Source organism: Camelus bactrianus, chromosome 15, assembly GCF_048773025.1.
Source record: "Camelus bactrianus isolate YW-2024 breed Bactrian camel chromosome 15, ASM4877302v1, whole genome shotgun sequence".
Lineage (NCBI taxonomy): Eukaryota > Metazoa > Chordata > Mammalia > Artiodactyla > Camelidae > Camelus > Camelus bactrianus.
In genome coordinates, this window is record NC_133553.1 from 19,828,906 (window position 1) to 19,842,856 (window position 13,951).

General features: G+C 41.8%; 1 protein-coding gene across 1 annotated transcript in view; it reads right to left on the reverse strand.

Annotated features, from left to right (window-relative positions):
* The window catches only part of NOL10 (nucleolar protein 10), an 85,948-nt gene that overhangs the window by 54,687 nt on the left and 17,310 nt on the right, over positions 1-13,951 (reverse strand). Inside the window, exons 12-13 of the mRNA XM_010964022.3 lie at positions 11,635-11,701; positions 4,441-4,493 (exon numbers count right to left, since the gene is read on the reverse strand). Coding sequence (XP_010962324.2) covers positions 4,441-4,493; positions 11,635-11,701 — 120 coding nt within the window. The remainder of the gene's footprint in view (positions 1-4,440; positions 4,494-11,634; positions 11,702-13,951) is intronic.

A 13,951-nucleotide genomic window follows, 5' to 3' on the forward strand; every position in this document is an offset into this window, starting at 1 on the left:
TAAAATTTGACTAAATTTCACTAATTTTTTTGCACTTCCTTTGGCTTTACATGCCTTTGTGAGGATATGTGTGTTGTGTTACAATTAAGTGAAGCAAGTATTCTTGAGGTTATATGCTTCTTAATATGTACCATCCCTATTTGCAAAGGTAGTCTTGTAGGTTTTACATGTTATGCTGGATAAGTTTAAGTGCTATTTCCTAAGAGAAACAGAAGCAGTCGTGCAGGTTCAATAACCCTTTACATTTTTAACTCTGCCCTATCTGTGGTACTCCAGCTCCAAAAGCACTTTCCAAATTTAAAATATAATTTTAAATTAAATAATAAATGTTAAACTATTTAGTTAATACATTTTGTTGATTCTCTATAAAGAATAAAAACATTGCAACAGAAACAACATAAGTAATTCTTTTCCCCAAGAAAATATTTTAAAATAAAATAATCTAACTGCCAATATTGAAAGTTAGGTTCAGTGACATTGCATATTATCTTTATAGTGGCTTAAATTTACATGTTAAAAAAAAAAAAAGAAAAAAAGCAAACCAAGCCATATATCCTTAATCAACTGACTTTTACTGTAATTCAAATAACTTCCTAAACAAGTAATAATTATCTTTTCCTCAAGTTTACACATCCATACATATTATCAAGCACACAAGCAATCAGCCATCTGGTGATGAGTGGTTTCGGGCGCTCGCTGACCCACAGTGGGCTTGGAAGTCAGGAGCATTTCCAACAGAAACGCTGTGAGGCACACTGGCAGGATCCAGGCTGGGTGCCACAGGACCTGGATCTCCTCTGGTGTCTGCGTAGTTGTGAAAGGTGTTAATGCTGAAGAACTAATCTACGATTAAATTACATTCTATCTAGAGAAAACCAAACTTGAAAAACTATTTCTGGCATTTTGAAAAAGCAAGTAAACAAACAAAATAACAGATTCTGGCCTCTAAGAGCGGAAAAAAGAAAGAACTGAGAAAATGGGGGAAAGGCTGGAGAAAATCCATTTGGCCATCAAAGACTAGCTTGCTATGGGGATATGTAGGTAGCAGAGAGTCGGTAAATCAGGAATTGCATTTAATCCAAAAAGATTTCAAGTATTCAAGAAAGATAGCATCAGACAGAAAGGCAAAAAATTAACAAGTCAAAAGAACATTAAGCTGTCTTCATTTTTAGTACTGCCCCAAAGCAGGGAACACAGAATTTTCATACCTGCTTCGTAAGATGATAATACAAATCACAGTCCAAGACCCTAGCTTCGGCATGGATTATATATTCAACACACACGTCTCTGGTTTTACGGGCCTCAAATGAACCTCTGTGTCAGCTTGGTGGATGTGATAAAATCTAAGGAAAATGGCAGGATTTCAGATCCCTGGGCTCTCTCTGTTTTGAAGGAGTATCACAAAGAGTAGGTTCCAAGCAAAGACAAGCAGCACTTTAGTAAACATCACTCCGCGCAAGGCAGCAGGGCAGAAAGGCAGGTCAGGAGGGAACCCCTAGGTACCAGCTGCAGCACAGTGCTCAGCTGAGCAAGAAGAACATCTGCGCTTACTGTCCACACACGCGCGGTCATCTGGGAGCAGTTTCTGGATTTTTTTCCACAGCTCTCTGTTAAATCTGCGTTATAGGGTTGAAACTAAAAAGATCCTATGAGATAAGCTAACATTTGTCAAGAAGGCAGTTTCTCACCGCCTGTTAACTGAAGAAACCAGAATGTAAATTTGTATAAAAAAGATGACTTCACACATATAACATTATAAGCATATATGAAAGGCAATATATCCAAGTAAATATTTGTAATGCTTATAAGATTACCAAGGTGGGGTTGGTTCATCAGTTGTACCAAATATGCCACACTGATGAGGGATGTTGAGATGGGGAGGGCTACATGCGAACTCTGTATTTTCTGCTCAGTTCTGCTATGAACCTGAAACTGCTCTAAAAGAATAAAGTCTATTAAAAAAACAATAAAAAAAAAGATGATCAAGGTGGGAATGAGTGGTTTTTATTTTCTTATTCTTTGCAATACTTAGAATAAACAGGAATATGCAGACACTGTTTGCATAATAAAATTTTGTTTGTTTCTTTTAAAGATCATTTTATAAAATGCAGAACATAATACCAAAGGGAAAATATGCTTAATACTCCCCTTTCTCCTCCTGGATCCAAGGAGTGACCTCCTCGTCCACACATTTATCAAGCAGGAAGCAGGTTGTCATCTTTGGTTCTTTCCTCTCCCTTATTTCCCACATCCAATCCATTACCAGGTCGATCTTACAACCTTAATAATCCTTCTATTCTTTCCAACCTCTGCCACCATCTTGGCACAAGCTGATAAGATGGCCTTACTGCAAAAGTACTCAGAACTGCCCTGCCCAGCTCCACACCAAGGCACTCTCAGCCTGCGGCTCCTGTCAGTGAAGCAGACCCCGAGGCAGCCTCCCCGCTCTATCCGGCAGTGCTTTCTCCCTTCCTGCTGGTGGATTCCACGCACTTCTGACATGGGGAAAGGATCTTTGATTCAAGACATCAACATCTTACAGGCAGTAGCTGAAGATCAAAACATAGTAATAAGCACTTAAGACAAAAAGAGACCTCTTCCCGAGGAGAAGTAAAGGGTAGGGGGGAGCTGATACATTCTGCCTCTCTTGACGTTCCCAAAGGGGCTGACACTGGGAGACTAGGTCACGCAGGACTGAGGGAAGGCACCTGTGACGTACACAAGTCTTCATCAGTGGACACCTCCAAGACATGCCATCTGGCTACTCAAGATAACAGACCTCTGAAATTACTGCCAGCCAGATCAGACTTCTCTAAAATTACCCCAGAATCCCCAAAGCTCCAGCTACTGAAAACGGAGGCCTGGCACAGGTACCCAGGCACTATCAGCTTTCCTGCAAATTGCTATGGCCTGTTCTTGTTGCTTCCAGGTTAGATCCTATCTAATCCATTCTCCTCATGGCAGCCAAAGTAATCCTTCAAAAATGCAAATCTGATCATATCACTCTCCTGCTTAAAACTCTTCCAGGACAGCCTGCCCTGCACCCCCACCCCTGGCTGCGGAGCTCATCCCCATCCCTCTAGCCCTAAGCTTGGTCGGGTGGAATCCTTCCTCTCTTATCTTTGCACACTATGTTCCCTCTACTTCCGAGCTCCTTCTACCATTCTGCACCCCACCCTCTTCCTCCAGGATAGAGAACCATCCTTCTGGTTTCTCCTTGGAAATCAATTCCTCTGAGAAGGTTTCTCCAAGTACCCTCCACACCTCCCACCAGTTTCCAGTCCCACGATGGGTTAAGTGTCTCTCTTCCTACATGCTCTAATAAAGTACCCTTTCTTACTTCCGTTACAGCATTTAGCACACTGACTTGAAATCTTCTACTTTCTTGTTTTATTCTCTAATAATGAACTCCTTGAAGAAAGGAGCAGTACCCTATACACTGTTATACCGCTAGCCTATAGCACTGTGCCCGACACACGGCTGATGCAATCAATAAATATTTGTGATCCAATGAAGACAGGGAAAGATATAAACTGAAAGGAATATGGAAGTGGTATCTGTGAGACTCCGAGGGAAAAGGGAAAAAAAGGACAATTTAGAAAAACGGAAAAGCTGCTGTTTGAATGGCCTTCATTTCACTATCAACCAGAAGAAACATCTCAAAGTGCTTTCAACAACATTATCAGTTTCCTGAAACCACAGAAAGTCAACAGCAACAAGAATACTTTTTGGAAATACACACATGGTTGAGCTATCATAAATACGAAGCATTTTCATAGCTGGAGGCTAACGGTGATTACAGAGAGCTCACCTCCCTAAAGTTCTGCTCTTCACCACCCACACCTCTTACCCTTTTTCCCCAAATCCTTGAAAATGGAGATGTCTGCTGACTGTAATCTAATGCCAACTTTGCACTGTGTGCTTTTCTGTTTAGGTAAAGGTAGGGAAGCTTCTGACATACAAGAGAAGAATTCTTTAAGAAAGAAAAAAAGGGACAGGACTGTAAATGGCACATCATCACCGATCATGGCAATCTAACAGATTCTTTCATATGTAGTTTATTTTTACAAGAAATAAACTACAACGAGATGACTAGGGAAGTACCAGACTTTTATTTAAGAGGGCTAGATCCCTTGATCACTAGTAGCTGAAAGTTTAAGACTCTGAAACCCTTTGAAATAAACAACCAAAAATGTAACCCTGAAGAATAAAGATGAATTTCTACTATCAAAATTTAATGGGATATTAAGTAGTTTTCCATAAAAGAACAGTCAAGCATTATTTTACTGCCTCCTGGAAGCAAAGTGAATTTACAAGTGAACCACTGTGTCTAACTTACATAGCCACATGCAGACCCAGAGTCCCTCAATGCAGCCAGTTTAAAAATACAGTGTCTTTGCTTGTTCTATTTTTATCATAACTCCTTTTTGTATTACTTACTGGAATGTAATAGATGCCCATCTTGGGAGTTTCATTGGCGGTAAGAAGCATTCCTAAAAATAAACACAGTGAAAACAGTAAACACATGGGGAAAAGAAAAGTACCCTTTTCTACATGTTCTACATTCTGAAATGCATGAGGTGCTGAGAACACAGTGTTTAAGGCAGAAGACCCAGGCTGGCAGCCAGGCACCCTAGAGGTCGGGTCGCGGGCTTCAGTCCCTGATCTTCCTAGGTGAGGCACCTAAAGTGTCAGAAAGACCAGCTTCCCAATCTGCAAAATGCTCAGGTGTACGAGCTAAGTAACTGGGCGGTTCCCACCATGAAGTGCTCGGGTCTATATAAAGTTTGCCATCATTTTTAAGGGGGAAAGTTTTATGCTTCAGAATCATAAATATAGTTTTGATGCACTATTTATTATAATAAAAATAAGGAAGTTAAGAAAGGAAGCCTTCTTTCTGTTAATCAGGAATTAAAGAACCAAGGTAAACTATTTCCCACAAAATGTCACAGCAAACTAGTTTCTAATGTTTGAATTAAACTTTACACCCTGATAGAAAACAAAACGACTTAAAGGGAAGGCTATGTGTGTGTAGCTACACTAGAAAAGACCTGTAAAGAATCTAACAGCCTTTACTATACCAAAATGAATCACTCACAAGGGAACTTTAACAGATTCAACCAAAAGAGTGGTTAGTAATTTAGTCTGGGGATTGGCATTTTAAGAAAGTAAAAATGAAGTAAAGGGCAAATTTGTGGCATTCAGTAATGGTTTCCTTTTAACCCCAGTAGCAACAGAACATATGAATCCATTATTCGTTGGTACAGAACCAGAGTATTCAGATGTCTCAGTTTTGTTCTCAGTTCTGTGTCATGTGTGCAAGCCACTCCTCTCCTAAAGTCTCCGAAAGCAGCTCCAATCCTCACAGCCCGTTCCAGACTGATGCACTTTAAACAACACTGAAGCCAGCAACCATTTGAAGAGTCCGTTATCATTCACTAAACACTTTCACATATTTTACTTTAGTGAACACGCAACAACTCTCTGAAGTAAGAAATATCATTCTTATTTTACAGATCAAAAAGATAAAGCTCAAATGTACTGAGGGTCCCATCACAAGCTAGAAAACTTTAGAGCCATAATTCAAACTGAAGAGCTTTTGTTTTTAAGTACCTTTACATATCAACCCAATTTTATTTATTTTTAAAATCTATGTGTAAAATACAATAGAAGAATCCACAGAGGGAAGACATTTGGATTATGAGACCATATAATCATAGTTAAATATACTAAATGTTAAGAACAATGATTTGATTCTGTGATTTAAAAGTACTTTTTGCTGCTCCTCTGTTAAAACAAAAGCTTGCAAAAGTGATGATATTTAATGCTGTTACGGAAATAAAACGCTGAGATAGACGAGGGCAACTAATAACCAGAAAGCAGGAAATCAACGCTCTCTCAGCAGAACCACGTTGTGCACATCAGCTCCGAAGTGGGAGCGAGCCCTTAACTGGGACCAACCTTCACCAAAATACATACAGCCGATAGTGAAGTCGAGGAAAGCAAGAATGTATATCTAAACTAAAGCAAAAAAAAAAAAAAATCAGAGACACTTTCATAGCTTGCGGCCTCTATAAGATCTCTCCCCTGGACACTTCTGATGACCCTGGAAACAAATGCTCAGAGGCCGTGATGGGAAGTAACAACTTGTACTGACATGTGTTCCCAAGTTTCCCTAACGACACTGCCAGAACTCCTCCTAGACCTCTGCACGTGATTAAAGAAGTTGTAGGGACTGAAGAGACAGAGTACCCCCAAAAAAGAAGGTTTCTGCCAAAGACACCCCCTAAGCTCAGCTTCAGTGACTCAGTCCTGAACATTGAGCAGTGAGCGTTCCACGAGGAAACATAACCGAACCCATCAAACCGACAGAAAAGGCTCTAATCTAATTACACAGGAGAATTCAGACTGGGTGCAGCAGACTGTTTTCTACAATGGAGCAGGATAGCCCCTGGCCACATATGGACAATGACACAGGCTGGCCTACTATCAAACTAAAGCAGGGAAGGTCAGGACTGAAACCAACTATAAATGAGAAAAACAACCTTACAAAGCCCAAGGAGTGTGAGAAGTTCCTAACAAGAAAGAAGCTGGAAAATCAAACCAGTGAAAGAGTTAGTTCAGCAGAAATTAAGATGATCCCAGGCACGGGAGGAGACTGTGAAGTACTGTGCTGGCATGTTACATCCAGAGACAAGAAAGGAGCCCCAGAAAGTCAGATCATTTGCTCAAGGTCACCACGCAACTAGTAAGTCGAGTAGCTGATATTCCGACTCCAAAGCCCAGGTAATACAGGCTCCGAAACTCCAGTAACAATGGAGACAGAATGAAAAGGCTTCATGCACAATCAAATAAACCATTTAAAAGCACAAATATAAAGACCAAAAAGCAACATGAAAAATGCTTTTAATATAATGTCAAGCTAAAAACGAAAAGACATTATACATATGTATGGTGTGAGGACAACAATCTAAAACACATGAACACATAATTAAAACAATTTCTCTAACGAAAAGAGTAATACTTGTGAAGAGACTCTAGAACTGTGGCTTTTTCCCTTTAAATTTCCTTTATGCTGATATTTATTGCGGTTTCAACAATAAAAATACGAACTGTGAAAGAGAAGGCAAAGGTCATCAGCACTGGGAGTCAAGAGAACACACTGGTGTGGAACAGCAGCGCCCAGGAGGCGCTGTGCTGTCTGGTGCAGCCACAGTGCCCCCACCCCCCCGCCCCAGAAACAGAAACATGCACGGAACAAGTCTCGCCTGCATGTGCTTCGGAGGCTAAAGGACTCTTTGAAGGTCACACTTGAAAAGAAGGAACAAGGCTCTCTGCCGAAGTGTGCTCCCAGGGCCAGTCTGAGAAATGCCACCGAGCTGGGAGATAAGTGTAGAAACTGAAAGGAAGAGTGTATGTAGAACCCTGTACAGCAATCTGACATTGCAGCGAGATGCAAATGTGTGACCCTTTTCCTAGTAATTCACTTTTATTATATTTTACACAAGTATCAATCTGCAATAGATTGGAAATTTAAAGACAAAACAAAAAACAAAACCCTGGTCCCTCACCAGACACATCTGAGAAGCTCTGTAGGAAAACCCTACGGCATCAGGTCACAGCCTCGAGTGACTCAGAGCAGACAAGTTGTGAGAACAGCCCTGTGCTGGAGGGACAGGACATTGCTTCCCACGTGGTCAACTCCTGATGTAAGTGTGGAGCGTGTGATTTTACTACAGAGGGAGCCAAGGATATTTACAGATGATGGAAAAGCTTTCTCTCTGTACTGAGAGGTGATGGACAGAGAATAGAAGGCTACGTCACATCTCACAGTCCAGACAGCAGCCAGCAGCCGCGGAAGGCGGGTGAGAAGCAGGCTGGGTATAATTATGAAGCCTGAGTTAGGTCTTTCTGAACGGAAATCTCCCGCTCCCGGTGGTTCTGAGACCAGTGATGCTGATTCCCCGGGTCTCAGGGGGGGTCCCCAAGCACCTTGGGCAGGCTGGGCCTCCCGCAGCGCCCAGACCTGGCTGCCTGATGTGGAGAAGGCTGACTGAGCAAAGAGAGCAGGAGCTGAAAGGAGCTGGGAAGGCAGAACCATTTCTCAATGTTCTGAGCAGCCTTAGTATCAGAAAAACATGACAGAACAGTCATTGTGATTTGTCTTTAATTACTCCAAAATGAGTAAGTGAGAAGATAAAAAAAGAACGTTTTAGCTTTTCTAAAATATGATTAAGCTCCTAGTGATTAAGTGAAAACCCTAAAGGGCAGCCAGTGTCAGAGGGAAAGGAGCGGGAAGCAAGGGGAAGACAGCAGAGCACGCCAAGCAGCCGCGCTCGGCTCCAAAGCCCGAAGCAGCAGTGGAGGGGCTTGCTTTACTGGGCTCGCTGTCATGAAATAAATCTTGAGCAAGTTTTTATGTTTGATTAACTTCCTATAAGTTATTTGACAGTAAAGTCACTCCTCTGTCCAAAACATCACCCTTAAAATTTCCACCTTCCAGAAAAGTGAACTTTGGAACGAAGAGCTCTCTGGTGGTCACCTAAACAGCGACCACACTCCTCCCTGGCCCTGGGATGACTGATGCGACCTGACGCGGAGAGCCCAGCAGCCCTGTGCACCACTTCTGGCCAAAATATTTAACCTACGGTGCACTGAGCATTAGATTTAACTTCTACTCTGGAAAAATACAGAGGCTGGAGGAACAAGTTAAACCACCATGGAAAACAATCACAGAAATCCATGGGACATCCTACGAGACTACAGACCTGATCTTGGAAAACTCTGCCACGAAGGAGGGGGGGGAAAAAAGATGGGGGACTGTTCTGGATTGAAAGAAACAAAAGACACAACTAAATGTAATACACAACCTTGGTTATAGCCTAATTCCAAAAAATGGACGAAAAAAGGCATCTGGGGGACAATCAGGGAAATCTGAAAATGGACTGAAGGAAAGGTAAGACTAGAAAATGACTGTTTTCTTATGAGGAGGGATAAAAGCATTTTTGATATTAGAAGAACGTCTCTCCTCCGGTGAGATTAAAGCGGCACCTGGTGGAGATGAAGCTCCACTCTGCCTGCGGCTGACTTTTAATCTGCATCCTAAGCTGTTAAACATCTCCAAGTCTAGACCAGTGCTGCCCAAAAGAAACATCATACAAGCCATATATGTGACTTAAAATTTCCTAATAGACACATTAAAATTTTTTTCAACAGGTAAAATTAATTTTAATATATTTTATTAACCAGTAAGTCCAAAATATTTTCATTTCAATATGTAATTAATATAAAAAATTAATGATCTACTTCATTTTGTTTTCAGTGTCTTTGAAATCTGATGTGTATTCTGTACTTAGAGCACATTTCAATTCTGATGAGTCACACTGCAAGTTCTCAGTGGCCACATGTGGCTGGTGGCCCCAAACAGGTAGAGAACTTCTTTCTCTCATCATTATCTGCACCCTTCAAACTCTCACTCCTTCAATCCAGCCAAACCCTTGTTCCAACTGTAATTTCACCTGGTTTTACTCATCTTTGTACTTGGCCCAGACCCCATTTTAGACCATTCAATTCTCTAGAACTAGAACCCTAGCATCCTCACCTGCAATTAATTCCTGAACTCATCATGATTTGACTCACCTCCACTGTTACAATAAAATCTTCCCAACTGTCACAGATGAAAGGCTAATAACAAGGATCCAGAGTTTCTTATCGTTTTCCAGAGAGTACTGCATAGTTAGAAAGAGCACGGGCTCCAGAATCGGGAACGGCTGGCTCTAACTGAGACTGCCACACGCCGGCTGCAAGGCCAGCCCTGGGCAAATAAGTCAATTTCCCATCTCTTAAGATGTAAGAAAGATGGGTAGGGAGGGGAGGGGAGGGAAAGGAGAGGGGAGGAGAGGGGAGGGAAGGGAAGGGAAGGGAAAGATGTACTACTAACTATACAGGGTTATAAAAAGATGAAATGAAAAATTAAGATTACAGCATCCATCACTTAGACCATTAAACAACTGAGCTCTTTCCTTCCTGCCTCCATGTCCATGATACTCATACTCGCTGAGCAATGCCCACAGAATCGCTCCCATCTCAGCTTCTCTCTTCGACAACTGTTGGTTCCTGTACCTTCACCCTGTCTACTCCTATGAAGCATCTTGGCTGGCTCTTCCTTCTCATCTCCCTCTGAGTGGACTCAGGTCCTGCTCTCTTCTTGTTTCTACACACTTTTCCCACCGCTAATCTCCTTCACTCCCACTTCTGCAATAACCTTTATTTACATGCCTTAAAACTCTGTGTCTGCAGACCTACTTTTCTGGAGACCACCCTTTCCACTGTGCACTGGACGCGGCTCCCAGGGTAAAGCTGTGGGGCAGGGCAGGGATTCACAATCACTTGGGATGCCTTTTATAAATAACACTCCCCCTGGACACTCTGAGTCAGTACAGCTGGTATGGGGCCAAGGAATCTGTACTTTTTAAAAAGCTCCCAGGTGAAGCTGGTGGGCAGCCAGATTTAAGGCTCTCTGCCAGACCCTGCCACTGCCCCAATGCCTCCTCATATTCAAACGTTCCAAGAAAATATATTCTCTCCAAATTTGCTCTCTCCCCTGTGCTCCCAATCTCAGTTCAAAGTGTCACTTCCTACTCATTTTAGTTCAAAAGTGACCTGCCTTTTACACGGTGAGCAGAACTGCCTTCTGAAAGCACAGTCTGAGCGGGTCCTGACCACACACAGAGCCAAGCTGTTCAGTGGGCCGTTTCCAGACCTCGCAGCCTGTGCACCCCCAACTCCTCCCAGAGCCACCCTGGCACTGGCACACGAGGCTCTTCTGCTCCCTCAAACGAGCCCCATGTATGGCGCTGCATCCTGTCCCATCCTTCTCACACTGTTCCCTCACGTGGACCACTCCCAACTCCACTGACTACATCTCACCTGGCGCTCCAAACCCAGGGCAAACCCAGGCCTCCTCTACGCTCACCTCTCATGGCTTTGGCTGAACCCCCTCCGTCTCTCTCTCATGCATCTCAGTTCTGTGCGTACGAACATGATAGAGCTTTCCTTGCTTTGCCTTGTGTCCGTCTATCAAAATTATCCGTGCTCATCTGTACTCAGAGTACAACTCTGCCTAAGAGTGGAAACTGTCCTCATTTTCTCTTATCCCCCCAAATTCTGTACGGACTTGCCTGGAAGGTATCGTTAAACCCTGAAACCTGCCATGTAATTTATTGAACAGCATACAACATAGAATACACCAAACCCGTGGCTTCATATTACGCCTTGTGTATCATCAGGCAACTCCAGCCTTCTCCAAATCCCTAACGTCAACTTCCACTCACAATTACTAATCATGTAAAAGAGCTAAAGTGCACACCAAAATAGCACCTCACCTGCCACCGACCCACAGACTCTAACCAGCTTCTACTAATTGCTAGGCAGGCTGACGACTGAGTCACTGAGAGTGTCATTTTCTGAATCATCCATACCACTTCCTGTTCTTAATTTTTCAAATAAATACAATATCCAAGAATTGTCCTAACCAAGTCAAAACCCATCTTAAGAAATAAAATGAGTTTAAGACCCAGTAAAGTGTATTGCAGATTTATATCACTGAATGGCCCGTTGCTATGTACTGCATACCTGAGTTGGGGTAAAGGCAGACGTCATTAATGTCATGTTCTGGCTCCAAGGAAGTAAATATTTTTCCCTAAAACAGTAAGCGAAAGGAATTATTAAAATAGTTAAAGGAAAAAAAGAACAGTTGAAGGAAGACAACTTTCAGCAATGTGATACACAGACAATAAACTGGAGGCATAACGCCACTACATCCCGCTTATGTGAAAAAATAAAATTACCCAACTGAAATCATAGAATCTAAAAAGATTCTTAAGGGAATTCGTTTTATCAGTTTATTAAATTCTCTGTTTTAGAGACAAAGAAACTGAGGCTCAAGGGGGAAAGGTGACTTACCCAAAAAAAATAAATACCAACTTTTAACAATAGTGTCTACACAAGTGGAAAGGGTAAAGTTTAAAGTAAAGTTGTACATCAACTTAAAAAAATTCTCACAATCTGGAAAATACATTCTAGTTAAACTTGTCCTCAAAGAAACCAAAAAAGATGCTCAGCACGGTAAGATGAAGACCGTATCCACCATCCCTAGGTCGCGAGGATCTGAGGGAGCAAATAAGATAACGAACATAGAAAACAAAGTCCTACAAATACAGGAAAAGTGTTAGTTGTTACACAGCGGAGGCTAACATATTTTTGCTTTAAATGTGGGGGGAAGTGGGCTATATTTTTAAAAATTAAGAGAAGTTAAGTAAAATAAAAAAGAAGATGAGAAGAGGGAAATGGGAAAAGGTCATGAGAAAGATAAACATGGGAAGGAAGTCAAGCAAAACCAAGTAATCTGGGTGTTGGTCAGAAGGGCGTATTTAGTCATTACAACAACGCCAAAATGCAACTTACTGTGGCAACTACAACATGATTTCAAGAACTCATGCTGAAAATGTCTGCCAGGTCTTGCACTTATTAGAGGCTCCTCATTATTACAGGCTCCATGGTAAAGGAGGGGAATAGATAAAAAAACGAATTTCATGCTCAATGAAAAACAGCAGGCAGATTCTAATTTACAACAAACACTGCAACTCACACAGCTACCTCCTTCTCAACTCAAGTTCTCATTGAAACAAAAAATGGAAGAGGGAAAAGAAAGGAAGGGGAAAAGGAAATAATAAAAACAGCATGGAAGAAAAAAGAAAAGGTGCCACAGTTCACAGAAATCCACGTTATGGAAAACTACACAGCAGGTAGAGGGCTTGGGAGGATACATCCACACTGATAAGTCACGACCTCTGGGCAGGATGGAAGGCAGGTCAAGGACAACTTCTACTTTATTAGTATGTTATGAACTCTCAAAAACAAAATGTCTTTATTTGTAGTATTACAAAAAATAGTTTTAAATTACATTAGTTAGGATTATCAGAAAACAGCTGAGAAAATTTGAGCCTAAGACACATGAATCTTCTTAAGAAAGTCCTCAGAACCCTCCCAGCTCAAAGGAGCAACGTCAGTTCCTGGGCGACTGATCATCAGGGTAATTCTTCCAAGAACTGAGGAAAGGTGAGAGCCCTCCCTCTGCTCCCTAACAAACTGTCACAGGAGCTATGAAGGGAACAGGGCTTGAGAGACAGCACACACCCCAAGGACAACTCTGAATCTCCACAACAGATCCAGAGGGAAAAGGACAGGGCATGAAGTAAGGGTAATACTTAGAGAGTTAACAAAATGAAAATTAAAAACAAAAGTAATGGTCCAAAGATCTTGTGGTAGCTCACAGCAAAAAAGAAAAGTGACAATGAATATATGTATGTTCATGTATAACTGAAAAATTATGCTCTACACTGGAATTTGAACCAGCACTGTAAAATGACTATAACTCAACAAAAATGTTAAAAAAAAAAAAAAAAAGTAATGGTCCAAGCAGCCAGGGATTCTGATCAGCAGTCGACCCGTGACGGGGCTGCTGGCAGCATCTCCACCCTGAGCACAGGAGCCTACCCCCTACCTCCCCACCCCTGGGCAAGACTGACGCTCACCCTCTGGTGACCAGTGCTGAGGCTGCTGGACGCCCCACCCCCTTCATCTCAAAAGTGAATATTAAAAAGTGACACTTTTTGACTAAGGATGCTAAGTTTGTAATCAACAAATGCAAAGACTCTTAAAAGCAACTGCTACACTGAAAGAATTTTTTCCCAGTTGATGAAATAACCTTTTACTATTCTCTCAAAATACTTAGGTTTCAAAATGAAAAAGGAAAAGCAGAGGCAGATTAAGTCAGCAGCACAGGGTTTTGTTACTTTTTTCAAGGACACTTCATAAGGGGAGAGAATATCAATTACTCTTAAAAAAATATTGTTTTTAAGAAAAACACTAAATTATTGTAAAGGTATCA